At 40.9% G+C, this 27,632-nt stretch overlaps 1 protein-coding gene across 1 annotated transcript; it reads right to left on the bottom strand.

The window, feature by feature from the left end:
• Positions 1 to 270: 270 nt before the first annotated feature.
• On the bottom strand, positions 271 to 27,246 carry GOT1 (glutamic-oxaloacetic transaminase 1). The gene is made up of 9 exons (XM_043984715.1): positions 26,958 to 27,246; positions 15,234 to 15,415; positions 9,990 to 10,113; positions 9,500 to 9,612; positions 9,075 to 9,179; positions 7,928 to 8,078; positions 7,639 to 7,804; positions 5,588 to 5,730; positions 271 to 886 (listed from the first exon to the last, which is right to left on the bottom strand). Exons 1-9 carry the CDS (start codon positions 27,229 to 27,231, stop codon positions 747 to 749), a joined length of 1,398 nt encoding a protein of 465 aa, XP_043840650.1. The 5' UTR covers positions 27,232 to 27,246; the 3' UTR covers positions 271 to 746.
• Positions 27,247 to 27,632: the final 386 nt, after the last annotated feature.

The raw sequence follows: 27,632 nt of genomic DNA, 5'->3' as shown, positions 1-27,632 counted from the left end.
GGACATGAGGTATACTATTTCTTCTTTTGGTTTCAGTATCTTAACTTACACAAAGAAATCATACTTGCATCAGCTGAAATTCAGAGCTACCATAGTGGAGTGAACTGTATTCCTTAATTAGCAGTCTTAACCTGGTTTAGGAATGTGTCTGTCAATACTACGAAACAAAGGGGAGAAATTCTCCTTTTGCCTTGGAAAATGACCAAGGCATTAAAACAGGGCACAGGGATAACCAAGTAGAGAAAACAACAGGGAAAGAAACAGAAACCCTTTGCAGAGATAAAATGTTGTTTGTCTTTAATGGCATTGCCAATGGCTACAATAATCACACAACTCTTCTGGCTGACTTGATCTTTGGGGTTGAGTTTTGCTCCAAGAATCAATGATTTGACACAATCTATCCTTTACAACACTCACAGAGAAGCAAATGAACTATGAACACACTGATTGGGGGAGGATGGGTCAACATGCTTAACTCACATAATGATCAAAACGATTTGGGGGTTTGTTCTTCTTCTTTTTGCCTTTATATTAAAACGTTCATTTTGCATGGGTCTCCAAAAGGGACCCTAATCCTGGGCAATCTCAAATCACATCAACTCCAAACTTTGGTATCCTGCCACTGGAGTCATTTCAGTCCTTTGATTGTCACTGTGACACTATATAGATAATGGGTTTTTGCAAGCAGGGGATACACACACACAAGAGACAGCAACTTTGGTGGTGCTGGTTGGCTTGGTGCTTCTTCACTGGATTTTAGTTACAGCTTCATGGATGGAGGTAGCCACGTAATCCAGATTCTTTGTGGTCAGGCCACACATGTTGATCCGGCCACTTGGCAATAGGTAGATGTGCTTTTCGTTTATCAGATATTCCACTTGCTTAGCTGTTGAAAAGACAAAAGTCATGGTTAAAACAGCAAGGACACGGATCACAATGGAAGCTGAGCACTTAGGAGGGGGTGACTTTCCCTTCCTCCACTCCCCAAAAGAGATACCAAATGACAAAGGAGAGATTCTATTTAACTTGCATAAGAAAAACTGAAAGCTAATATAATAGGCTCTGAGGAAGTTTATCTTATAACCCTCCCAACACTATATCAGCATCAACATCTTTGAATAGCTATCTCTCCCAGCTTTAAAAAACATGTTTTGTTGATGCCTTTTTATAAGACTTTTCATTTCCACCAAAAAAGTAGTTAATCAAATCCAATACATTGACTGTATTTATTTATTTATTTTTGCAGGGCAATGGAGGTTAAGTGACTTGCCCAGGATCACACAGCTAGTGTCAAGTGGCTGAGGCTAGATTTGAACTCAGGTCCTCCTGAATCCAGGGCCAGTGCTTTACCCACTGTGCCACCCACCTAGCTGCCCTATTGACCATATTTGATAAAATACATCTCATTCCATATCTATATAGTCCAACTTTTGCTACTGAGGAAAATATGCTTCACCTTCAATCATCCTAAAGTTGGTTGCTGTATTGTTCAGAGTTCTGGTATCTTTCACTGTTGTTTTCCTTTATATTATTGGATTATATGGACAGTTTGTTTTCTTGGAACTACTTAGCTTCATTCTTCCTATGTTCATACTAGCTTATTTGAATTCCTTGTATTGTTTCATATAGAGCAAGAATATTCCACAACATTAACATACCATAATGTGTTCAACCATTCCCTTATAGACAGGCATCTACTTTTGTTTCCAATTTTTTGCTAACACAAAAACAAGCTGCTACTTATATATATATAATATATAAAATATATTTATATATTTTAAATATAAATATATTTATATATTATAAAATATATATAAATATATATATTTTTTTCCTCCACAAAATATCCCTCCCAGATTTGTATCATCTGCAAATTTGTCCAGCACGTACGTCATTTACCCTTTACCAAAGTCCCTGATTAAAATGTTAGAAAATACAAGGCCAAATTAGTTTTCCTGGGACACTTCACTGGAGATCTCCTGCCAAGTTAATATTGTGTTGTCATCCAAATAGTTCTATTTCCACCTAAATGTATTATTACCTAGTCCCACACATTCCACAAACATAAGATGAGAAAGGATATGGGAGGCATATTGTGGTATAGTGCCAGTAAGGCCTCAGTCCCTCTGATTTATGCTGACTCTGGGACCCTGGGCAAGTCACTCACGCCCCACAATGTTTTTAGGAAGCTCCCAAAGACGCTAAGTTGCAGAAAAGTTGACAACCAGCATTACTAGAGTTTCCTTTTTAAAAAGTTCTCTATATAAAATAAAATCACAGATTCAGTCCCTATATCTATCTATGAGATGAAATACTTTATCAAAGACTTTGCTAAAATTTGGATATACTGTAGCTACAACTTATTTCAGATTTACCAGTTTAAGTAATCTTGTTTAAAAAAAAAAAGGAAATAAGGTTTATTTGGCATGACTTGTTCTTTGTGAGGCTGTTGATAAAAAAATCCGATATTTATGAAATGCTATATAAATGTTATGATAAAGTGGCTCTTTATAATCCAGCATCAATCTCCTCAATTTTCTGTTCTCTTTATTTGCTCACAGAGAAGTTAATTATACAGTCAGGCAATCTTTCCACCCACCCTATTTAATTCCACTTTTCTAACTCTTGCCTATGTTACTACCTTATTTGTGGCCATAAGCATAAAATTAGTCCTAAGCATAATATTTGTCTCTCCTATACAGGGAATTAAAACACAAGAGGCAGTACCATCAACCTCTAGTAGCCCTAGAAATATTCATAAATACCCTTTAGACTCACCATAAAAATCTTCATCTATTAATCAAAATGAGTTAGAAAGTAGTACATTTATTTACTAGTACTGCAATATTTTCCCTCCATTACTGAGATAGTGTTAAATTTGGATTAAATAAATAGGTTTTTACAGGACAGCCTAGGAACCTAGTCACCACTGGTCAGTACCTGCATATAGGAAAATATGATCTAAATTCAACATTACCAACTTCCAAGTTAGCTTTTGGAATACAAAGCTACTTTTAAGGTAGAGAGATTGCCTCCATTACACTTGAGCTAACTCTGAAAATGGCCCAAGGCTTATTCAATCTTAGGCTTTGTCTTCCAGAAAACACAACAGTCAAGTTTCTTTCATATTGTAAGATACAATGTAGTTAGCCAGCAAAGAAAACTATCAACAGTTACAGTTACAACTCTACTAGGTTCTATTCCCATGACAAGCTCCCTAAGCCTGCAAAAGAGCCCCTTTTATTATCTTATTTTTATTATTTTTTTTTTTAGTGAGGCAATTGGGGTTTAGTGACTTGCCCAGGGTCACACAGCTAGTAAGTGTCAAGTGTCTGAGGCCGGATTTGAACTCAGGTACCCCTGAATCCAGGGCCAGTGCTCTATCCACTGCACCACCTAGCTGCCCCTAGGAACCCCTTTTATTTGATAATTTATTACAATTGAACTGTATAGCTGCTTAATGTCCTTCACAAGTTAAATTCAAGTTGGGTCCTAGATATTAAAAAAGAATTCTGATAATTCTTTATGTAAAAACTCTACAATTTTAAGTAAGAGATTCAAAACAACCAAAGCTATTATATTGATAGCAGTTCTGGTTTTATGCCCATTAAGACAGTGGCAGGCCACCCCTCATTTTAGGATAAAAGACTTCCAGTGGTTCCTTTCCTTCACCCCATTTCCTGGATTTGCATTTGAAGAAACCAATGTTTTTGAGGGCCAAATTTATAGGCCAGAGTTGCTGAAGATCTGATAACAGAAGGCCTAATTTCTATACTCAATAGCTGCTTGACTAAAGCCACAGAAAAATGAAGTCTAAATAAAACACAAATCTATAAAACCCAGTCATTTATAAATTATTATGTGGAATTCAGGTCCAGTAGAATTCCACTTATCCATTTATATTCAAAACAGCAAGTAGGGGGAAAAAGTGTGACCCAAAATGCCTCCAAGAGCAAGTAGTGACAAAAATATACAACAATACAGGTGCCATTTTTAAAGGTAGAAATATTTCCTTTGATGTCTATGGTAAAATATGTACAACTTTTGATTTATCTTTCTTATTATGTATAAATAATTGGAAGTTAAGCATAAGTAAGAAGCAAAGACAATTCCATTAATACTTCCTGGTGCAGGGGGCAGCTTGGTGGCTCATTGGATAAAGCACAGGCCCCTGGAGTCAGGAGGACCTGAGTTCAAATCCAGCCTCAGACACTTGATACTTACTAGCTGTGTAACCCTGGGCAAGTCACTTAACCCTCATTGCCGTGCAAAAAAAGAAAATTCTTGTTATCACTTACAATAAAACTAAGAATTATATAATACCTTATGAAGCACTTTCTACAAAATCTCTTTTATCATTATTACTATTGCTAAAAGAATAATAGGATTTTAGAGGTAGGAAGGAACAGTAAAGATAGTCTAACCACTTCATTTTATAGATTAGTAAAGATCAGTCCTATGAGTGGCTTGTCTGAGTTCACACAGGAAAGCCTTAGCAAAGCTAGGAATGTAAGCTCAGTCTTGTGACTTCAAGCCCAGTACTCTTTCTACTATACCACCCTTCTTCTAATAGTAACGGCTCCCATTTTTATTGTTTTAAGGTTCACAAACCACCTTTCTTACAGCAATAAAAATATTAAAAACAAAGCAACAGTCTTAAGAGAAGTAAAACTGCTTTCCCAGGATCACAAAGGCATAGATATAAAGAACTTGGCCTAAGATCATATAGCTGTTAAGTAGAAGAGGCTTCAATTCTCAGGTCCAAGTTTCCTTCCACTATAACACTTTGTGAGTGACTCTAGGGCAAGTAAATATTAGCTCTCCTAACCCTTTCCCTCCTATTATTCACATCATACTGGTTATGTAAGACCCTCTAGGATTTAAAGGGATTGCTTTCCTCCTGCCAGCTAACAAAAATTCCACACAGCTGGTTGTTACATTTTAAAATGGGTTAAGTCCTCAAAAGATCAAAAAAATAAAATCAAAAGACAATTAAAAAAAAATCTCTATGCCCAGTGAAGCTCTGGAAGCTGAAAGATAATGGGCAACATGTACGAGGATTCAACATTAAACTGTGGCCTGAAATTGGGAAAGAATTGAAACTTGATATCCTTTCTAACTTGCTTATATCCTTGGCTTATACCTATTCAGGCCCACATGGCTAAAAAAAGCCCAAACCATCTGTCAGCTGCTAAGCTACCAAGTCAGTCTACTGCAACTCTCAAGGGTCTCAGGAGATTTGAGTGGGAAACAATGAGAAAATCCTACTTGTTCCAGGTCACTGGGTTCCCTAAGGTTTACCTACCCTGACCAACTAGGCTTTAACAGCTTAGTTGATGACCAATTAAAAGACAGCCCCTGTTGGAGATGAATTACAGGAAGCAATGATAGAAGGAGTACTGGAATAAATGACAAGAGTGGATAAGAAATGGAAAGGAAATTGCAGGAGGTGGATAAAAGGAAGTGAGGATCAAAGCTGAAGGAGGTAGGTTACAGTAGCTACTTTGCCCTTATTTCCTATAAAGTTAGCTTCAGGGAACAACAGTTACAAATGGACAACCCACGAGGTGGTTTGCTGTGCACTTACTAGTTAATCCTGTGAAACTGAACATTCCAATCTGTTCAGTGATGTGATTCCAGGTTCCTGGGGTGCCAAGGGCTTCAAGGCGAGACCTGAGTTCAGCTCTCATTAACAGAATCCGGTCAGCCATTGTCTTAACATTTTCTTTCCTATAAGAGTGGGAAATGAAGTCAATTATTACCTAGATAAAAGGGAACATAGTAACACAACTACCAACTAAAAATCAGCTAACATTAAAAATAGGTTCAGAGAAGGATTGGTCTGCTTTTTTGTAAAGATAACGTTTTAACTCATAGAGGTCAGGGCAGCTAGGTGGCGCAGTGGATAGAGCACCGGCCCTGGAGTCAGGAGGACCTGGGTTCAAATCCAGCCTCAGACACTTAACACTTACTAGCTGTGTGACCCTGGGCAAGTCACTTAACCCCAATTGCCTCACTAAAAAAACAAAAACAAAAATCTCATACAGGTCTAATGAGTTACAGTTGAACCTAATTAAACAGGAACTGTTGACTACTGACTCTCTAAAATGGTTACATAGGGTGTCTCAAAAGTCTTAGTGCAACCTTAAGTTTTAATACCCTGTATTTCAGAGTTTGCCTTAATCAAGCTAAGAACCATTTGATCATTTAACGATTTCTGAAAGAATCATATTACTTATTTTTTTTAAAAAGGCATTATTGGGGGCAGCTAGATGGCGCAGTAGATAGAGCACTGGCCCTGGATTCAGGAGTACCTGAGTTCAAATCCGACCTCAGACACTTAACACTTACTAGCTGTGTGACCCTGGGCAAGTCACTTAACCCCAATTGCCTCACCAAAAACAAAAAGTAATTAAAAAAAAAAAAGCATTGGGGCAGCTAGGTGGCACAGTGCACCAATTGCCTCACTAAAAAAAATATTTTAAAAAGCATTATCAGTCTCATGTGGTAAAACTACAGATTCTTCTCCTTACTTCATGAGGACAGCATGGATAGACCTAGTATAGACAAAACGAGTAAATCAATGTTGCTACCAGGGGTAGTGGAGTACCATAAAATACATATTCTTTTTTTCTTTTCTTTGCAGGGCAATGAGGGTTAAGTGACTTGCCCAGGGTCACACAGCTAGTATTTGTCAAGTATCTGAGGCTGGATTTGAACTCAGGTCTTCCTGAATCCAGGGATGGTGTTTATCCACTGCACCACTTAGCTGCCCTTATTTCTTTTTCAATAGGCCAAGTCTAACCCACCAAAGTTCTTCCCACTGGGTCCCACAGCCAAGTGCCTACATTAATGTTGTAGTAACATTTGATTTGTCAGCTAGGAAGCACAGTGGGGATAGAGCACCAACCTTAGAGTCAGGAACATGAGTTCAAATTTGGCCTCATGCACTAACTAGCTGTTTGTCCCTGGGAAAGTTGCTTAACCCTATTTGCCTCAGTTTACTCATCTTGTAAAATGAGCTAGCTGGAGAAAGAAATGGCAAACCAGTATCTTTGCCAAGAAAACTCTAAATGGGGTCCCAAAGAATCAGACACGACTGGACAACAACAAATATTTGACTTAGGTAATATTTTCGCTTTTTAAAAATTTGGTTCCATGTTTGACCAAAACACATCCATCCCATTTTGCCAAAGTTAGCCAAAGAAGAGGAGAGTTGAAAATTTTGTTTTGTAGAAAATGAAGTACTAGGATACTCTATGGATCCTTTATTTTCTAGAATACTGGATTGATTTTAGGATGAAAGGGAATTTGAGTTGTATTAATCCATGCCCCTGTTTTAGCTTCCTAAGAGATTCTCAGGTCCACAGAAATGCTAAAAAGCATAGCTCCTTGTGAGCAGGAAAATGTAAACATCTTTGTACCCCACCCCAACCTTACCCTAGACTAGGCACTTAGTACCTTCCATATACCACAGCAAGCAATAAACATTTGATAAATGAATCCTTAATATGAATAACTATTAGTCTGGCTATTGGTTATTAACATAAAGCAAAATCATCTAGTTTATATAATGGGATAGGTTATGTAGAAACCCCCTATTCTTCTAATTCTCTTATTTCTACTTGGGAACCTTACCACTCATTAAAGAGCTCAGGGTTGGAAAGGGTAGTGGCCACTATCCGAGCTCCCTGAGCAGGAGGGTTGGACCACAAGACGCGCACAATCTTCTCCAACTGGGAAAGGACACGCTGGACGTTATCACTATCTTTCCCAACCACGGTCAGGTTCCCCACCCGCTCATCTAAAGAGAGAGAGACATATCAATTTAAAATCCAGTGATCCATCCACACACAAAAGCTTCCAACCCAGCCAAGACTTGTGTGATACGGGTATGCTAAAGGTATTTATTTAGGAAGGCACTCACTGTAGAGCCCGAAGTTCTTGGAGAAGGACTGAGCACAGAAGAGCTCGAAGCCCTCATTCACGAAATAGCGGACAGCCCAGGCATCCTTGTCTAGATCCCCAGATGCAAAACCTTGATAGGCTGAGTCGAAGAAAGGGAACAGAAATCGGCGCTGCAAGGAGGGAAGGAGAGTTAGAGAAGGGGAATTTGCCCTAGACTTAAGTCCAAACTCCTGCCCCAACTGAAGCAACCTATCTTCTCAGAATGAGCATTTTATACAAGATGTTTACAGGTCCTCAATTTCTTCCCCTAAACTTCTTTTATAGATAAAACTGCTGCTCTCCTCAGTTCATCAATGAGCAGAGTAGCAAGCCGGAACCCAGGAGCTGGACAGACCCATAGACAGTGTGGGAGATGGCCCTAGTACATGTGAGTCTATTCAAACCTGAGGATAATCCCACCATATACATCAGAATGTGAGAACACTAAAGGGGAAATCCTTGGTGCTCCTGAAATTGAATCTCTTTAGAGATCCCAAATGAACAGTCCTTAGTCAATACATTTTAACATTGTATTTCCCAAGAACTCTTGAAAGAAAATGATCACAACCTCCAACTTTAGTGCACAAGGTCCCTCTCTCAACATTGTTTTTTTTTTATTTTAATTTTTTTTTTTTTAGTGAGGCAATTGGGGTTAAGTGACTTGCCCAGGGTCACACAGCTAGTGTTAAGTGTCTGAGGCCGGATTTGAACTCAGGTACTCCCGACTCCAGGGCCAGTGCTCTAACCACTGCGCCACCTAGCTGCCCCAATTTTATTTTTTGGTAGGACAATGAAGGTTAAGTGACTTGCCCAGGGTCACACAGCTAGTGTCAAGTGTCTGAGGCCAGATTGGAACTCAGGTCCTCTTGAATCCAGGGCTGGTGCTATATCCACTGTGCCACCTAGCTACCCCTCAACATTGATTTTTAATGCCAATGCCAATTCTACCCCTGGGGCAGGGTTCTAGAAACAATATTATGGACTTTGCTGAGAGACAATTCTCCAGATTTACTGATGCCTTTATGCCACCAATCAAGTGGTTTTTGGAATCACACCAGCACATGCATTAAAAAGGTAGTTGGCTGCATCAACAGCATGATCGACAAATGTCTGAAAGTGATAGTTACCTTCATTACAGCAGCAATCTTCTCCCATTGCTCTGGAGTTGGATCAGTGCCAGTGGGGTTGTGTGCACAGGCATGAAGGACAAAGATAGAGAATTCCGGAGCATTCTAAGGAAAAGTAACATGCATCAGTTCAGAGTGGTATCAACAGGAAATATCAGGAAGTAGAATGAGTAGTGGCTTGGTAAGCCAACAGAGGTAATGAGGAAGCTGGATTTGTTCCAAACATGTGATTAAAACCCAGAAAACACCACCTGATTCAAGGAAAGTGGCTCAAGCCCTTCTCAACCCAAAGATAAGATCCCTTCTCTTCTCCTTCCTAGAGAGCCTCTCCTAATGACACATGGTTCCCTGTAACTTTCTATTACCCAGTAAATAAATGGACAGACAGATAAATGCATGCATGAATGAATAAAGAAGTTTCCTACCTCCATATCTTGCAGCATGCCCTGAAGGTCAAGCCCTCTTTTAGCTGCATCCCAGTAATGATATGTTCTGATATCCGTAAAGCCAGCAGCACCAAACACACCATTGTGATTTTCTGAAAATAAAAAGTTAAAGTGTGTCACAAACATTATTTGCCATAATTTAAAATTCCACAATAAATACTTAGGGATCTTGAAGACTTCTTTTATGAGACTTCTTGGAACAGGGTCATTTATAAGAGGATATAAATTCTACTCATTACATTAAAGCTGCAATTATATTTTATTGTAGTGGTGTGTCCTGCTACCAAGTTATCTGCCTGCCCAATATTCCCATCTCACATTTTTACCATTTGTTCTTGGTGAAATCTGAAGTTTAGCCTCAGGTCACTCATATATAATCCACAAGTCATCTCAAGGTTTTGTTAACATTTTCTCTGCGATCAATAAAGAAGTCAAAAGGATCATTCTTTCCTGACAATGAAAAACTCACCCCAGGTTGGAGCAGACACATAGACAGGAGTGGCTGCATTATTTGTTCCATTATACCACCTGCGTAAAAACTCGGCTCCAACTCGAAGGGCACCTGTTCCCCCCAAAGACTGCACGCTTCCCATCTGAAACAGAGAAGGATGATCAGTGGTTGAGGGTAATTAAGTTCTATTCATTTTCCAGAGAGTCAAAAAAAATCACTGTAGATTTCTGCAGAATCTGAACCAAGAAGATTTGTCAATTCTTAAGAAACCACATGAAATGAAATGGTTTCAGGGTGTTTAGGCCAAATTTAGTGCAGCTAGGATAAAGCACCAGCCCTGGAGTCAGGAGGACCTGAGTTCAAATCTGCCTTCAGACACTTGACACTTACTAGCTGTGTGACCCTGACAAAGTTACTTTAACCCTCATTGCCCTGCAAATAAAGAAACGAAATGATTTCAACTTGTCAGATTAATCTGTCTTTTAGTAAGATGTCCCATCTTTCTAAACCAGTCTTATTTTTCAGACATTCTGACATCATGTTATACTCAATCAGTCCTTTCCTCTGTTCAGCTTTATCTCCTCTTAAGAGTTGCATCATAAGGGGCAGCTAGGTGGCACAGTGGATAAAGCACCGGCCCTGGATTCAGGAGGACCTGAGTTCAAATCCAACCACAGACACTTGACACTTACTAGCTGTGTGACCCTGGGCAAGTCACTTAACCCTAAATGCCTCACTTAAAAAAAAGAGTTGCATCATAAGTCACATCATCTTAAGAGTCACAGCAATTCAGTGAAATATAGGGTGGATTAGTTTTCAGATTGAGCATCCTTACACATGCACACACACATTTTCTTCTATCCTTTAATTTTGAGATGCCCTGTTGCCTAAGTCTATCTTTATTGGTAATTCTACATCCAATTAAAAACTAAATCTAACAAATGTTTTAACATAACAAGCCTGAATCAGATTATTTCCAAAATAAACTACACACAAATCAGTCATTAAGAAGATAGGAATAAGGGGCAACTAGGTGGCACAGTGAATAGAGTACCAGCTCTGGAGTCAGGAGTACCTGAGTTCAAATCCGGCCTCAGACACATAACACTCACTAGCTGTGTGACCCTAGGCAAGTCACTTAACCCCAGTTGCCTCACTAAAAAAAAAAAAAAACAAAAGAAGAAGATAGGAATAGAAGTTTCAATGCCACTCTCCAAATGACAAGTGGTCAAAGAAAATGAACGCACCATTCTCACATGAACTGCAAACTATTAACAACCATATGAAAGAATGCTCCAAGCAACCAATAATAGTAGAAATATAAATCAAAACAACTATGAGGTTTCATCTAACACCCAGCAAATTGGTAAAGATGACAAAAGAGAATCTTGAAGGAGTTACAAAAAAGCCTTGATTGGAGAATAGCTAAACAAGTTGTGGTGCATGGAATTGGGAGAAAATAATGGGATTTGGCAGATACTCAAAGGCTCACCTAGAGATTAATCTAAACTGATTGAATTAAGTGAGAGTGATTGATCATACCTGGCTAGCCCTTAAGGAAGTATTGTTCTCAGAAGCTAAGGACTTCGAACTCAACTCAAGCCCACCTTCAAGTCCAGTGAACCAATGGATTTGGATGATAACCAACCAGCTTGAAGCAGTGTATAAGGACCGACTATGCTCCAGACCTATAAAGCTTCCGGGGCAGCTAGGTAGCACAGTGGATAGAGCACCGGCCCTGAAGTCAGGAGTACCTGAGTTCAAATCCAGCCTCAGACACTTGACACTTACTAGCTGTGTGACCCTGGGCAAGGCACTTAACTCCAATTGCCTCACCAAAACAAACAAACAAAATCAAACAAAAAAAAAGCTTCCACACAGTTTGCTGGGGAGTTCATGGTTGAAGCAGGCTTGTGTCAGAGGACTTGAGGAAGAACCAGACCAGGCTGGAACTCTAGGCTAGATAGGCCTTTTTTTTGTGTGTGTGTGAGGCAATTTGGGGTTAAGTGACTTGCCTGGGGTCACACAACTAGTAATTGGTAAGTGTCTGAGGCTGGATTTGAACTCACATCCCCCTGAATCCAGGGCCAGTGCTCTATCCACTGAGCCACCTAGCTTCCCCTAGACAGGCCTTTTCTTAACTTCATGTGTTCTTTTTTTCCCCCCTAATACCTAGTATGCTTTAATAAATGCTTAATGCCTAAAGACTGGTGCTAAAGCTACTAATTTAAGGTGACCACACATTTAGATTTTAAACATCACAGAATATAACAGATCGTTACTGTTCTGTAAGAAACAATTACTGCAGTAGTTACACCAAGCATGAGAAAACTATCTCCCTTTCTTCTTTACTGAAGTAATATATGAAATACTCTAAATTAGAAACCTTCTTTTGATGTGTAAGGTGGTTTTGCTGAACTTTTTCAATTCTATGCAATAAGGGATGGGTCTGGGAGAGGAGAAACATGTCATATAAAAAAAAGATATAAATTTTAAACAGAAAACAAGGAAAAAAAAGAAAAACCGTTTAGGAAAAAATGAATGCCCCAAAACATGGGTCCAAGCCTATAGTTATGTGTGTGCATATGTTAATTTGCTAAAGTTTAATTGTTAAGATTTTATTGCTGTGGCTGAAATTCATTATCCTGTGGCTAAGCTGGTAATGAGTCTCTCTGAACTAAGATAAGCTGACAACACACACTAACCCCTTGGTAGGCTTATAGTGAAAAGTATAGAGATACTAACATAAATCATGCAGCTCATTCCCTTTTCACTAGTTTTCACTGACCCCATGGAACCTGAAACAGTTACACCCTCTCTATGTCTATTTAATATATTTAGCAGAATTTACTACTGGCAATAGCCACAGTCTTAACCTGATATGCTTTTTCAGCTCATCCTCATAATAAAAATGTTGCTTTCAAATTAAGGCTATGGGGGGGACAGCTAGGTACAGAATGGTCAAATTAAGGCCATGCAAAAATCTGATCAGTGTCTCAATATGTATTTGCTGATTCGCAAATGCCTTGTACCTGATTAGAAGTGATTTCATTAAACCTACCTAGCTGTTACTCACTGCAGTGAAAAAGAGCCAAGATGCCTACTCCCTAGTCTGGTTCTTCAGGATTCTAGTGCTTCTAAGGCAGTGATGTTTTTATAACCACCTCCTTATCTCATCCATCACTCATTACCAGCTTTTATTTATATTGCCTTGTATGTGTGAGACAAACAAACTGCATCCAGACTGAGTCAGTAGCACATAGAAATATGTGTCCTTACTTACCTTGGTTCCCAAGAACCCTCCCCGCTCCTCAGAGCTTACCTGATTCCTCAAGGAAGGAAAGCTTAACTCTACCCTAAAATTCTGCTCATTGGGCATGTTGGCAACAGTCTACCAGGAAGGAAGCTAAAGACTAGTGAGAATGTTGGTGCTCCAGATGCAGGACACCCAGGCCTGTTTCCTTCTCTTAGGTATTACTTATGACCTAGGAAAGGCTAGATGCTGCATTGCAGCAACTCTAAGCCCAGAACTGGCAACTCTTTTCAACCCCTCCTCACTCCCACTCAAAGTAAGGACAGCCTAGAAATGGCATCAGGTATAGCTAGATTATTGAAAAAAGCCTGTACTGCCATGCTCCCCTTTCTCCAATGCACACTTTAAATACTGTCAAACTCATTTAACAATCCTGTTCAATTAGTTTTGAAAAACTTTCCATTAATAGAATTCTATGGGGCAGCTAGATGGCGCAATGGATAGAGCACCGGCCCTGGATTCAGGAGGACCTGAGTTCAAATCCAGCCTCAGACACTTAACACTTACTAGCCGTGTGACCCTGGGCAAGTCACTTAACCCCAATTGCCTCACCAAAAAAAAAAGAAAAGAAAAAAATAGAATTCTATGATAAATTTAACAAACATTTATCGAGTGGCTGCTATGTACAAGGAACAGAACTAGGCAACAGGGTTATAAAAACAAAGTTCGTCTCAAGGCTTTGCCCTACTCTATCTGCCCAAACTTATTTCCCACAACTACCTTGGTAACATGCCCTAAGATTCCAGTTAGGCACCAGTCCATTGTCCCACAATTATGCTGTGTTTAGTTCTGCTTTCTTGATTTCATTTGTATTGCTCCCCTCACTGGAAATGCTCCCCTTTTTCCTATACAAATATTTTGTTTCTTTTCTTTTTTTTTTTTGGTAAGGCAATTGGGGTTAAGTGACTTGCCCAGGGTCATACAACTAGTAAGTGTCAAGTGTCTGAGGCCGGATTTGAACTCACATACTCCTGAATCCAGGGCCAGTGCTTTATCCACTGTGCCACCTAGCTGCCCCTTATTTCTTAATCAATCAATCAATCATGTATTCATTTGGGGGTGGGGTGGGGAAAATGTACGTAGCAGGGGGGGGTCCCTGGATTTGTTATTTTGTCAGTGTGAGAAATTCCCAGTATGGAGTTTCCATATTGGGAATCTGTCATGAAGAATTGCCCCATGTCACACAATATGTATCAAAGATAAAACTTGAACCCAGATCTGCCTGACTCCAAGTCTGGCCCTCTATCCATTATTCTGTTTCATCTCTTCAAATTTTGCCAATCCTCAAAGGCCCTCCTTAAGTTCCATTTGCACCAAGTCTTTTTTAATCAGCTCTTGCAGATGTCTTTCTTCTGCTTGAAACAAAATGGTATCACGAGTAACTGCAAACTTGTTTATGTACTACCTCCAATTGTCTTCTATCTTCCCCCAATCTTTCCGACAGGGCCCTTGTCTTAAACTTTTCCTAGATCCTTGATAGTGCTTAGCATTTGTTGTTGTTTGGTTGTTTGTTTTTTTCCAGCCATTCTTGGCAAAGATACTAGAGTGGTTTGCCATTTCCTTCTGTAGCTCATTTCATAGATGAGGAAACTAAGGCAAATAGGGTTAAATGACTTGCCCAAGGTCACACAGCTAGTGTTTGAGGCCCCATTTGAACTCAGAAAGATGAGACACTTCCTGACTCCAGGCCGATTCTTCTCTCCACTATACCACCTAGCTGCTCCTTAATACTTAGCAGAGTAAACACAAAATAGGGATTCTTCACAGTCAGCTAAGAAGGTATACCAAAAGATCAGCTACAGTCATTGTTTGGGTCTGGATCATTACAAGTCACTTTGCTCTAAATAAAGGTTTATCACTGGCATTTGGTTTACTTCAAAGTGTCATTTGTGTGAGTTTTCTCCACACGTTTTTTTAAAGGAAAAAATGATTCCTTACCCAGAACTTACCCGCTTCTCCTTGATGGCTGGGCTGTCATCCCCAAGAGCAATGCGGGAAGCATTGCTTCGGAAGTCCGGCAATCCCAAGATAGGCAAGTACTCATGGTTTAGAGAGTCATTTCTGGCAATCTGATGTTCCACCTTTCTCACTACTGGCAAAACCCAGGGCTGGCAATCATCTGTGCGATATGCTGCAGGACAAAAATGAGTATCCTACTTGGTATGAAAGTTTGACATAGCAGAGAACTTTATCACCTCCTTCTTCAAAACAATATAGAGAATCCTTAATAAAATCCTAAATTAAAAAGTGATCACTATAGGGGCAGCTAGGTGGTGCAGTGGATAGAACACCGGCCCTGGATTCAGGATGACCTGAGTTCAAATCCGGCCTCAGACACTTGACACTTACTAGCTGTGTGACTATAGGCAAGTCACTTAACCCTCACCAAAAAAAAAAAAAAGTGTTCACTATAAAGAAACCTTACACATTATGTTGAGGCCATGGTATCATTGGGATTGGGTTCACTTTCTTGATGCCTTGCATCTGGTGGTAGAGATAAATGTTCTCAAAATGGGCCAATGTGTCCAAGAAATTTGCCCATATAGGGAAAAGTTCCAGTACAAGATACTCTATTCCTGCAAATTTATACATGAAGGTAGAAAGGGATAGAAGAAGCAGTACCTGATTTCTCTCTATGGTATGCATTACTAGTTAATAACCAAAGATAACTTAGGAATGCACCCACATTTCAAAAACAAGTAGCCACTGGCTACTGCCATCAATGGCTCCTTCAAGTAAGGGCAATGTACAAAAACTCTTAGAATCATTGAACCAAAGATTTGGAAGGGACCTATCTCCAAAGCCATATAGTCCATCTTGTGCATGAACAGAAATCCCCTGGATATCCCATAGGCATCTCAAACTTTAAATGTGAAATAGAAAGGAACCTGTTATGGGCCCATAGCACCCCAGAAGTTCTCTGGGACACAAAGAATCTTCTCATTGAGAAACTAAACCAGAGGACAGACAAGCCTAGAGATAAGTGGAACCAGATCAGACTGAGCTAGCTCCACCACCCCCACCCTTCATTCTAGTCTCCTTCAACCCTGGAGTGTGTGGCTGCTTCCTTTGTGTCCTGAGGAGATGGCTTGAGATCTGCAGCCACCCCTCACCCAACTCCTCCAGCCACCACCAGTGGGGGATGGTCCTCCCTCACTAAAGGAACTTTCCAGTCAGATGGTCATCCCCATCAGTCCTCTATAAAAGTACCTGCCTGTCTCCTGCTTGAGGAGATTGGTATCTCAGAGTCACTCTCTGTGCCTTTCATTGTCATGGGAAGGGAGTGGGATGGAGGGAAATAGTTATGATGATTTATTATAATGGCAAAATGTATGGTACCTACTTTGCTGGGCTTTTATGAAGAAAACTCTCTGTCAAGCTTAAGGTACTATATACAGGTTATGATGAACAGAATGCTATCAGAAAAACCTGGAAAGACCTACATGAACTCAAGCTGAGTGAAATGTACTGTATACAAAATAACAGCAATAGTGGGGGATGATCTGCTGGGAAGCATGTGGTTATTTTCAGCAAGGCAATGATCCAATATAACCCTGAAGGACTTATGAAGATTGCAGCCCATCTGCAGAGAAAGGACTGATAGTATCAGAAAACAGATGGAAACACGTTAAAATTTTTTTTTTCCTTTTCCTCTTTGACAATTCCTTAATCTGAAGTTTTGGATTTTTTGACTGTTTTCTCTCACAACTAGCTAATATGGGAATTTTTCCATGACTAATCCATGTATAACTTATTTTGAATTGCTTGAGTTCTTGGGGGGGGGATGGAGGGGGGAAGAGAAGTTGGAACACAAAGTTTTTTTAAAAATGGATGTTAAAATTTTGTTTTTACATATTATTTTGGAAAATAAAATTCTATTCAAAAGTATCTGCCAGGGGGCAGCTAGGTGGCACAGTGGATAGAGCACCGGCCCAGGAGTCAGGAGTACCTGAGTTCAAATCCGGCCTCAGACACAACATCCTGGGCAAGTCACCTAACCCCAATTGACTCACTTAAAAAAAAAAAAAGTACCTGCCAGTCTCCTGCTCGAGGAGATTGGTATCTCAGAGCCACTCTCTCTGTGCCTTTCACCCCATGAGAAGTCCAATGACTTCTTTCATGGTTTCCCTTCCCTTCTCTTCCCTTTCCCTTCCTCAGCTCCGAAATAAACTACCATCTTATTCTAATGGCTTTTGTGTGCAAGAGGGTGTAATTCTTTAAAGAGGAATTCCTAAGGACCCCAAACCCCTACCCCTATCCCAAGCTCCTTACCCCATCTCCCCATGACAGAACCGATTCCCTACCCTTTCCCCCAGTTCCCTAACCCTACCCCTCCTCCAAATGTTGCTATTTTCTCTCTCTCTCTCTCTCTCTCACTTTTTGGTAGGACAATGAGGGTTAAGTGACGACTTGCCTAGGGTCACACAGCTATTAAGTGTCTGAGGCTGGATTTGAACTCAGGTCCTCCTGAATCCAGGGCCGGTGCTTTATCCATTGCGCCACCTAGCTGCCCCTGCTATTTTTTGTTTTAAGGATACCACTATTCTAGATATGGAGCATGGCAACCTCAGAATCATTCTCAATTCCTCTCTCCCTCAAACACCACACCCAAGGAGTTATTGGTCTTGTTGATTGTACATACCTATACAACATCTCTTGCACCTGTCTTCCTTACGAGAGGGAGAGGTTAAGATGGCCTAAATGAGGGTGGTGACTGTGTGAGGAGAGATATCTGCTTTTAGTCTGGCAAAATGTCTGAGGGATAGATAAGCAGAGCCATTCAATTCAATACTCTTCACTTAAGGTGCAGGAGAAACAAAGGTAGCTCCTCCCAGCCCTCAAGGGCTTATAGTCCACAGAAGGTTACAAGTGCACAGATAAGTATTAAAGTGCCCTAGGGAATATCTAAAAGAGAGGAAGCACAGCCAGCTAGCTGGTTGGGTGGAGGGACACTTCTGAGGACATTATCAGAGAACAGAGACTGTCCACACGGGCTTTGCATGCTATTACCAGGCCATAAAATTGATTGAGCCTAACACAAATACCTGAAGTGGTGTCAATAAGAGAAATCTTCACTTCCCTACTTCTTTCCAAATACATTAGACATTTCCTGTGACTGCTCTGAGGTATAGCCCATACTGAAGTCCCTAAACATGTTACCTGTTTCGGGGGGAAACAGAGCACATAAAAATAAAATAGTTGAGACTTACCCTCACTGAAATAAACCCTCTGCTCTTCAGCTTTCCTGTTTCGTTTTTTTTTTTTTTTCAGAAAACGATTGCTACCTTTTGGTGGGGTAAACTTGGTTCCTATTATTGACTATTAAAATCTAGTTTTAGTATCTGTCTCCTACAAACAGATCATAAATGTTTAATCTCTCCTACAATATAATAAACAGATCAGAGAAATTACAACATCTTATAATATCTCCTACAAAACAAACCAGATCAGAGAACATGATATCTGTCCTCCCACGAAACAAATCAGAGACAGACAGAAAAACATATCAATTTAATATTTTGTCCCTAGAAGATAACACAACATGATCATGTGGAGACTCCCCTCCTAAGAGAGAAGCTCGGGGGACTCCCCATTTCTGAAGATATATATGATTTTAGTCCCCTGATTACAGGGCATTGTCAGTTTCAACAGTATGATACAGAAATCAACCCAGAAGCAAAGAGCAGTTTAACAATTTCTGTTATACCAAGTATGGAGGAAATACAGAAGCATCATGATAAGATTACAGGATTCCAAAAAAAGGTTTAGCAAGGATGAGGACGCCCAGATGTTACCATAAGATAGGGACTTACTATCCTGAGGGAAAAGAAGTCACTAGGAAGGGTCCTTTATCTGCTAGCTATCTGGGTTCAGGTTTGGAGTTCAGTTGAAGGACATTTTGCTCCTATTAATCCAGAGTTTCATAAAATTCCTTTTGGATAATAAGGTAACTACATCAAATCCAGGTGATTCATATATGCATATTAACACTATGAATATGAAAGTGGCAGATGGGGGCAAAGAGGATTTGGAGTTGGCACCTGACAGAATCAATAATGAGCCCTTGGGGAAAAAACCCTCCTATAAAATGTTATTCAATTATCCAAGGCTTCACACTTCCACAAATGTTTACGGCCCTGCTTTTTCTTAATATTCCAGTGTCTGTTGGTCTCTGGCTGTTTACTCATTTAAATTATACCATTTATCTCATCATCTTTGCCTCAGGGCAAATTCCTGCTTATTCCTTTCCAGAGTCAGTTATGACATTTATGATTTACAGAACCCATGAAAGTATGTTAGAGTTGAACGAGAGCTAAGATCTATTTTAGAGCATCCCTAACAGACCGTCCCCTCTAGCTGCTGCTTGCAATGTCCTTAATGGCATGCATTACCTCAAAAGGGGGAAAAAAAGTGAGGCAGTGTGGTGGGAAGAAGTGCGCCAAGTGTATTATTCCAATCGTTACAGTAGCAAAGGTATAAGTGGTAGAGGCAGGGTTATCAACCCAGTCCTCTAGCTCTAAGTCCAGCACACTTTCCAGGGCACCGCTAAGTGTTAGAAGATCTGAATTCTAGTCCTGGCCCCACTTCTTACCACCTATGTGACCTTGGATAAGTTCTTTAAGTTTTCTAAGGCTCAGTTTCCCCATTTGTAAAATGAAGGGGTTGAAATAGATAACCTCTAAGGTTCTTTCCTGGACAGCTAGCTGGTATAGTGAATAAAGAACCAGGACTGGAATTAGGAGGACTCATCTTCCTGAGTTCAAATCTGTCCTCAGACAATTACTAGCTGTGTGGCCCTGGGCAAGTCACTTAACCCTATGTTTCAGTTTCCTCATCCGTAAAATGAGCAGGAGGAAGAAATGGAAAACTGGTATCTCTGCCAAGAAAAGGCATCATGAAGAGTTAGAAATGACTGAACAAGGTTACTTCTAGTGCTAATGTTCTACTAAGCACCTTACTGCACTGTTAATACCACTGTAATTGTAAGAAAAAATTCTCAGATATAATTTGAAAACATCTTTCCATAACTTGTGTCCTTAATTCTGACAGCAATAGAGAACCCAAGTATACACCATCCTCTTCTGTGTGACTGCCCTTATAATACTTAGAACCAGTTGCTCTTTCCCCCTTGATCTTCTCTACTTCCAGACATCTCATCATTCCAATCTTCCCCCTCTTGTTTAGCAATGGCACTCTCCCAGTTGTGGCCCCCAGGATTGAGCACAATGCTCCAGATGTGCACTGAGCAGCAAGGAAGACAATGGGTCTGTTGTTCTCCAGGATCTAGATGCAATGTTTTTATTAACAGAGCCTAAGATTGCACCAGCTTTCCTAGTAGCTGCATCATAGTCTGATTCATTAAGCTGGTGATCAAATAAATCCCTCCAATCTTTTCCAAATGAACAGCTGGGTAGTCAACCATGTCCTACCCTATACTTATGCAACTGATTTTTTTTTAACCTAAATGAAGTCTTTTACACTTATCCCTATTAAATTTCAATGTATTCAACTCAAGCCAGGTTTTCAGCTTGTTAAGACTGCTCTGAATCATTATGCTACATCTATCCAATTAGCTCTCCTCCCCAGTTCTGTTATTTGCACAGTTATAAACATGACTTTCATCCAAATTATTGATTAAAATGTTGAAAAGAGTAGGTAGGCCCTGTGGCACGGGAGGCACAAGCTGCTTTTCCTTGCATGTGCCACATTTGTTTCCTTATGTGTAACCCCTCCTCCACATGTATGCCCGGCCATATGTCCTCAAACATGCATACTCCTCGGTGTATGTTCCTTAGGTATGTATACTGTTCCTAGTGACAGGTCGTGTGTCTCTGTATGGTGGGAGAACGTGCTATTCCTACTTTTAAAAAAACCAACACATTATTCCACTAAGTGCCCTTGCTTAGAAATGTTTTCTCGGGCTGACTAATAAAAGTAAACATGCTGATAAGGGAGGAAAAGGAAAGGAAAGAATACGCCCAAAGGCCCTGTGGTATTCCACCCTAGAGCTGTTTTTAAATTGACACTGGCACTAATCAACACTCTTTGGGAAGGTAAATAGCAGCAGTTCATAGTTAATAGTACACTTTATGATTTACAAAGCACTTTGATTACACCAACAAAAGTCCAATGCTCTTTCCATTATACCAAACAGTCCATGAACCATCCAGTAGTCCATTCGCCCAATCCACAAGATTACTATGGGAGACTTAGTCAAATGCTCACTGAAATCAAGAGACAGACACCATGACTGACAATCAACTATCACAAGGTTCCGCTCACACTATTCCTTCAATTTCCCAAACCCGAATTCCCTTCCCTGGCTGTCCTATATGGGTTATCTCCATGCATTAGGATGTAAACACCTTTCCAGCTGACCTGTATTATCTCACCTTTGTATACCTAGTGTATGGCACTAAAATATCTGAAGACATTTTCATTTATTCATTCAATTGACCAGTTACCAATCTAGTATCCCTACCAACAAAAAAGAAAAACAAAGCAAAAGTTAATTTATAAAGTGTGACTTTAAAATAAGATGCTTGATTTTTAAATGCCAGAATTTATAAATCCAGTAGTGTGGTTCTCTTTATAGTAGTCACATTAGGAAGCTATATATTTAATTGCAATGAAGCCACCACCCACCACTCATTCTATTTTTGGAGCTCTCCTTAAGAGCTTGGAGGACATTCTTGTGTGGTGATAGCAGGTCTTCAATCGTTGTAGGGTGCATTTCATTTCTGGAAACAAGTCCAACTCATTCAAAGCCAAGAATAAGGTGGATGATAAACTGGATAACATAGTTGAGTCCATAAGAAGAGTAAAATAAAGTCAGGACACCAATTTGCTTTAAGCTCTTGATGTAGAGAAATCTAGAAATGTGTTTGGTTATATAACCTCTAGTACCTTCGGTGTGTCCCTGAAAAATCTTTTGCATTTTTTGAGAGTGAATACAAATTCGTACATGGAAAACTGACTAATGCTTTCTTTGGCTCCTTTCTCTTCTTCCTACACAGGCCCCGGCCCACAAAGATTCAGGTCTGACCTTATTATCAGTGCCCTTTGCCTAATGACCTTAAATAAAGAGTTGAAGGAGGCAGTTGTAGCAGTAAAATGGAATGTTATCTATGGTCAGTTTTCCTGGCCCTGTGGTAGATTTGTTTGAGGGGTCTTCGACGTTCTAGAAGCTAGCCAAGACTAAGACACACTTTTTTTAAAGCCAGGAGAGTCCAGGAGTGGGTAAACAAGGTCCAGAGAGTGAATCACCTCAAGGGCACCTTCAAAGACATGCAAATACACCATGCCTGCCTTTCCAGGTTCCATCTACTTCTCTTTGAAACTGATGACTGAGAACTACACTGAAGAAACTACACACAGAAAATAAGGGAAGAGTACAGAAAATTAAATGATTCTCATGATTCTTCTTACATGTTTATGGTGATTTGACAACTACAGAGTTTTAAGAACACTATGATGGAAAGAAATCTGGACTGTGGGAATTGGAAACCATTTACTACATGTGACACAGCATAAGTCATCTACAAGACCTATCTCACAACTCTCCTAAGGATCAAATGGGATTATGCATAGAAAGCTCGATGACTCCATGGAGCACTAAGTATTAATATTACAAAGGCCTGTTGGTATCACATTGTGATATTTGGCTTCATTTAAATTATAATAAGAGGTAGCCTGGGAAAGATCAGGAAGAACTTTCCGGATCTTCTTACTCCTTACTCAATGGATATATTCTTTGGTCCAGTCAATATTGACTTTCTTTGTTGTTCCAAATTGTGGAGTGCACTCCCTTCTTTAACTCTGCCTTACCAGGCTCCCCCGGCCTTCTTCAAATCCCAACTAAAAAATCCTACCTTCTGTAAGAAGCCTCTTCTGATCTCCTTAATGCCGGTGTCTTCCTTGTGGGATTATCACCAATTTATCCTATAGATAGCTTTATTTGCCTGTAGTTGTTTGCAAGTTGCCTCCCCATTAGATTATGGGCTCTTTGAGAGCAGGGACAGTCTTTTGCCTTTCTTTGTATTCTCAGTGTTCCTGCACACAGCAGACCCTCAGAAACGATTTATTACCTACATCAGATTGCTTGCTATCTAGGGGAGGTGGAAGGGGAGAGAGGGAGAAAAATTAGGACCTCAAAATCTTATGATTAAAATTGTCTTTGAATGTAATTGGAAAAAATAAAATACTATTTACATTTAAAAAACAAACAAACTACTTATTAACTGAATGACCAGATTTTAATTCTGCCTCAGGCACAAAGCTGGCTGTGTACTCCAGAACAAATAACTTAATTCCTACAAACCCCCTAGGTAGATCTCTAAATCTAAGACCTCCTAGAGTTTCCTTATCAGGAATTCCCTAAAGCAATAAACTTGAGGTCAAATTTTTAAATTTTAATTAAAAATGTATGAAGTATCTCCAGCAAATATCTGGGGAAAGGAAACTAGTTGAATACAAGAATAAGAAGAGTTTGGCTAAATAGATTATGACAACAATAGCTCATTTAAATGGTATGGTTAGGGCAGCTAGATGGCAGTGTTTGATAAAGCACCAGCCCTGGATTCAGGAGGACCAGAGTTCAAATCCGCATCAGACACTTGACACTTACTAGCTGTGTGACCCGGGGCAAGTCACTTAACCCTCATTGCCCCGACAATCAATCAATCAATCAATCAATCAATCATCAATCAATGCTATGGTTAAGTTTTGTTATTGTTCAGTTATTTTTTCAGTTATATGAGACTCCTCAAGACCCCATTTGGGGTTTTCTTGGTAAAGAAACTGGATTTGCCATTTCCTGCTTCAGCTCATTTTGCACATGAGGAAATGGAGGTAAACAGGGTGAAGTGACTTACCTAGGGTCACACAGCTAGTAAATATCTGATAGAGTATTTGACTCCAGGCGCAGTATTCTAGCCACCTACCTGCCAATCCATTAAGATTTACATGGGGACAGCTAGGTGGCCCAGTGGATAAAGCACGGGCCCTGGATTCAGGAGTACCTGAGTTCAAATCCGGCCTCAGACACTTACTAGCTGTGTGAACCTGGGCAAGTCACTTAACCCCCACTGCCCCGCAAAAAAAAAAACAAAAACGAAAACCCCAAAGATTTACATGGCACTTCCCTCCTCTCTCCCCACCTACCCAAGAATTATTATTCCTATTTTACAGATTAGGGGGCTCAGGCTTAGAGAGTCAAAACTACTTGCTGAAGGCCACACTGTTAAATTGGTAGGAGCTGTAACTGGAATTCAAATGCAGTCCTTCTGATTCAAAGACTTCAAAGGTAGTAGGGGGTTCTTTCAACTATACAACATTAAATACATTGACAAATTTACAACAAAATGCAACAATCAAAGTACAGTGGGCTGGGCGTCTCCCCTGGGTTTTCCTTGAAGCAATTTTCTTACGCAACTGTAAATTCTCCATAAAGGAAGTTGTTACAACTTAGTCCTACTGAGGACACAGTAGCAACATACAAATAAAGATTCAATAATCTATGGATGCAATGATACAAAGAGGCAATACACAGGCTTCTAAAGTAACCAATTAGATTGCTAAGACAGTGGTGCTGCCCTAAGTGAAAACTTGGTAGTGAATAAGGAGTTTTAGTACCCAGAGTCTGAATGCCCCTGACGACTTCATGTGACTTGCTAAAAATGCCGTCATAACAGCGTTGAATGTGACTTTGGGGTCAGTTTATGTTCCCTCTCTGGACCTCAGTTTCCTCATCTGTAAAAATGAGATTAGATGATCTTGGGAACCTAAGATTCTTTGATTTTGAGTCCTAAGGATGAAGTAGACAGAGACCTGTTCTTGTAGTCAGTAAAATCTGGGTTTCAGTTTGGCCCCTGATAAGGCTGTGTGACCATGGGCAAACTGATAAACCTCTCAGTGCACCAAGGCAATTCTCTATGAGAAGCTTCTGGTCTGCATGGCAGGAGTTTCCACACTATGAGTCCCCAACTTGGCCTCCCCCACCAAATACAATATTTCTGAAAACTTTGGAAAAAGCTTTTTGCAGTTCTAAAAGGAACAGCCTTTAAAAAAAAAATCACAAAAATGGATATGCCCACCAATATTATCCAGACCTAACTCAAGAGCCTCACACCAGAATAGTCAGAATATATCTATTCCAAATCAAGAGGAAACACTGAATTAACTTGTTTGGTCTTGCAGCTTTAGAACCAAAGAAATTAATATATAATAATATGAAGGAAAAACCCAAATAGCTTATGAATTTTTTTTTAAGAGAATTTTCTCGGGGCAGCTAGGTGGCGCAGTAGATAGAGCACTGGCCCTGGATTCAGGAGGACCTGAGTTCAAATTTGACCTCGGACACTTAACACTTACTAGCCGTGTGACCCTGGGCAAGTCACTTAACCCCAATTGCCTCACCAAAAAAACCAAAACAAAAGAGAATTCTCCTTAGATGAACATCATTTCTCTAGAATAGAAAAACAACAGCAGAACATATGTATTACAGGGTTTGACAAAGAACTGTCTGCAGGTGACCATCTCATTACCATTCAGAGCAATTCAAATGAACACTTCCACCAACCTATTGTGTGATAAAACATTTTGTCTCTGGCCATCTCACCCCTAAAATGGGTCCTCCTTATGCACAGGTGGTAGTGTTTCTGTGTTGTACACAGACGAGTACAATGAGAAAAAAACGTCTCCCAACATTCCTTCAATACACCCTTTGCTTAGTAACCTCTTTCTTCACATCTCTGACTATTAATATATTTATGCTTCCTCCCACAGGTTACTTCTGCCTCTACTTGGCAACCTTTTGGACAGCGAAGGCAAGAAATTATAAGAATTCAAACATCCACGTGGTGATGCTGAAATAGCAAATAAATCACGTCACGTTGCAGCAAGAAGGGGCCTCAGACCTCGACCAACTTTTTCATTTGAACACACAAGGACGCTGCGACTCAGGGAGGTCATTCTGCTCGCCCAAAGTCACAGAGTTTACAAAGCCTCTAAGACTTCAGGATGGTGTCTTTGACCTTTATGTTGCAAAGTGAGTTTGCTCAAGGTCACAAGAATACAAGAGAGTCATTCTCAGGATAAACGAGTCCCGCTGGAATGCAGCGTCACAGTCCGAACCATATCCACCCCCAGTCTCCCAGCAGACAATCTGCATCAACATTTCCAAAGCATTTTCCCTAGCGGACCGGAGGAGAAAACGAGGGTATTATTATGCTAATAACACAGAGAGGGAGAGGGGATTTTCCCCAAGGTCACACAAGCAGTACAGCCAGATCTGACACTTTAAATCCAGAGTTATCCCCTAAGGCAAAACGCCTCCCCCGTGGGGCCCCAGAGTCTCGGGGTACATGCAAATGTACCCAAGGCTACAGCACTTCCAGGTAGGGGGCCGGAAAATCCACCACAGAGGTCAAGGCTGAGCCTTTACCGCCCCCCCCCCCTTCAAGATCAAGGTCTTTCCAAAGGCGGATTTGTCGGAGTGACTGCATTCCCATTCAATACGGTTCCCTCAAGCCTCTCGGTCTTTCCACTTGTTTCTCCATCCGTGGACCCCAGGCCCTCCGCGGTTGCTGAGAGCTGCGGGGCACCGCTGGATGATATTCAATGCTTCCCACACACACACACTTGCCATCCCCCTTCCCCCAAAGCATCCTTACCTCCCACTCCTAGATTGACCTTGCGGGGGTCTGGGTCGTCCCGGAAGTCTGCAGTGAGCTTGAACACCAGGACTGGCTGTGCCTGGGGTACATCGGCGAAGATGGACGAAGGCATGGCGAGGCCGAGGGCAGCAGCAAGGGCGCGGACTCCTCCGGGTCCAGCTCCGGCTCCAAAGGCGTCGATCCTGAAGTCCTTGACAGGAGACAGCAGCCTATCGCGCCCAAGACGATGCACAGATGGTCGCGGGGGGAGGAGACTCTCCCGGTCAGCCATTGGGCCTGGGTAGTGCAAACCACGGTCCAATGGGAGAGAGGGGGCGGAAACTCGCGCCTTCACTCAGCCAGTCGCGGCCTTCTCTCCGGGGAGGGCCAATCACCTGGGCCAACCCGATCGTGGCAAATTACGGGGAAGCCGGGAAGGGAGGGGAAACCCGAGCCGGCTTAGGTGTGAGCGGGAGCTAATGTTCGAGTGGCAGGAAGATTCTCCTATGGCTGGAAACATCATCCCCGGGGGCGGTGACGACATAGTCGGGGGAAGGGGTGGGGGAGAGCGAACGTAAGCGAGCTGAGCTTCTTTGATGCGCCTCTGCAAGTCAGAACCCCGGGAGGGAGCGAACCTGGCTCCGGGCGCCCGGGGTGAGCCATTCCTGACCTTTGTGAGGAGACCCTGGGGGA

The sequence above is a fragment of the Dromiciops gliroides genome, chromosome 2, assembly GCF_019393635.1.
Source record: "Dromiciops gliroides isolate mDroGli1 chromosome 2, mDroGli1.pri, whole genome shotgun sequence".
In the NCBI taxonomy this organism is placed as follows: domain Eukaryota; kingdom Metazoa; phylum Chordata; class Mammalia; order Microbiotheria; family Microbiotheriidae; genus Dromiciops; species Dromiciops gliroides.
The sequence above is the reverse complement of the archived record's forward strand: the minus strand, read 5'-3'. Positions and strand labels throughout refer to the sequence as shown.

Coding starts and splice junctions, on each gene's coding strand:
- GOT1 (XM_043984715.1), bottom strand. CDS start 27,231: ATGGCTGACCGGGAGAGTCTCCTCCCCCCGCGACCATCTGTGCATCGT. Junction 9,180..9,499: donor GCATGCTGCAAGATATGGAG/GTAGGAAACTTC, acceptor ACTTTTCCTTAG/AATGCTCCGGAATTCTCTAT. Junction 5,731..7,638: donor CCTGAGCTCTTTAATGAGTG/GTAAGGTTCCCA, acceptor CCACTCTTATAG/GAAAGAAAATGTTAAGACAA.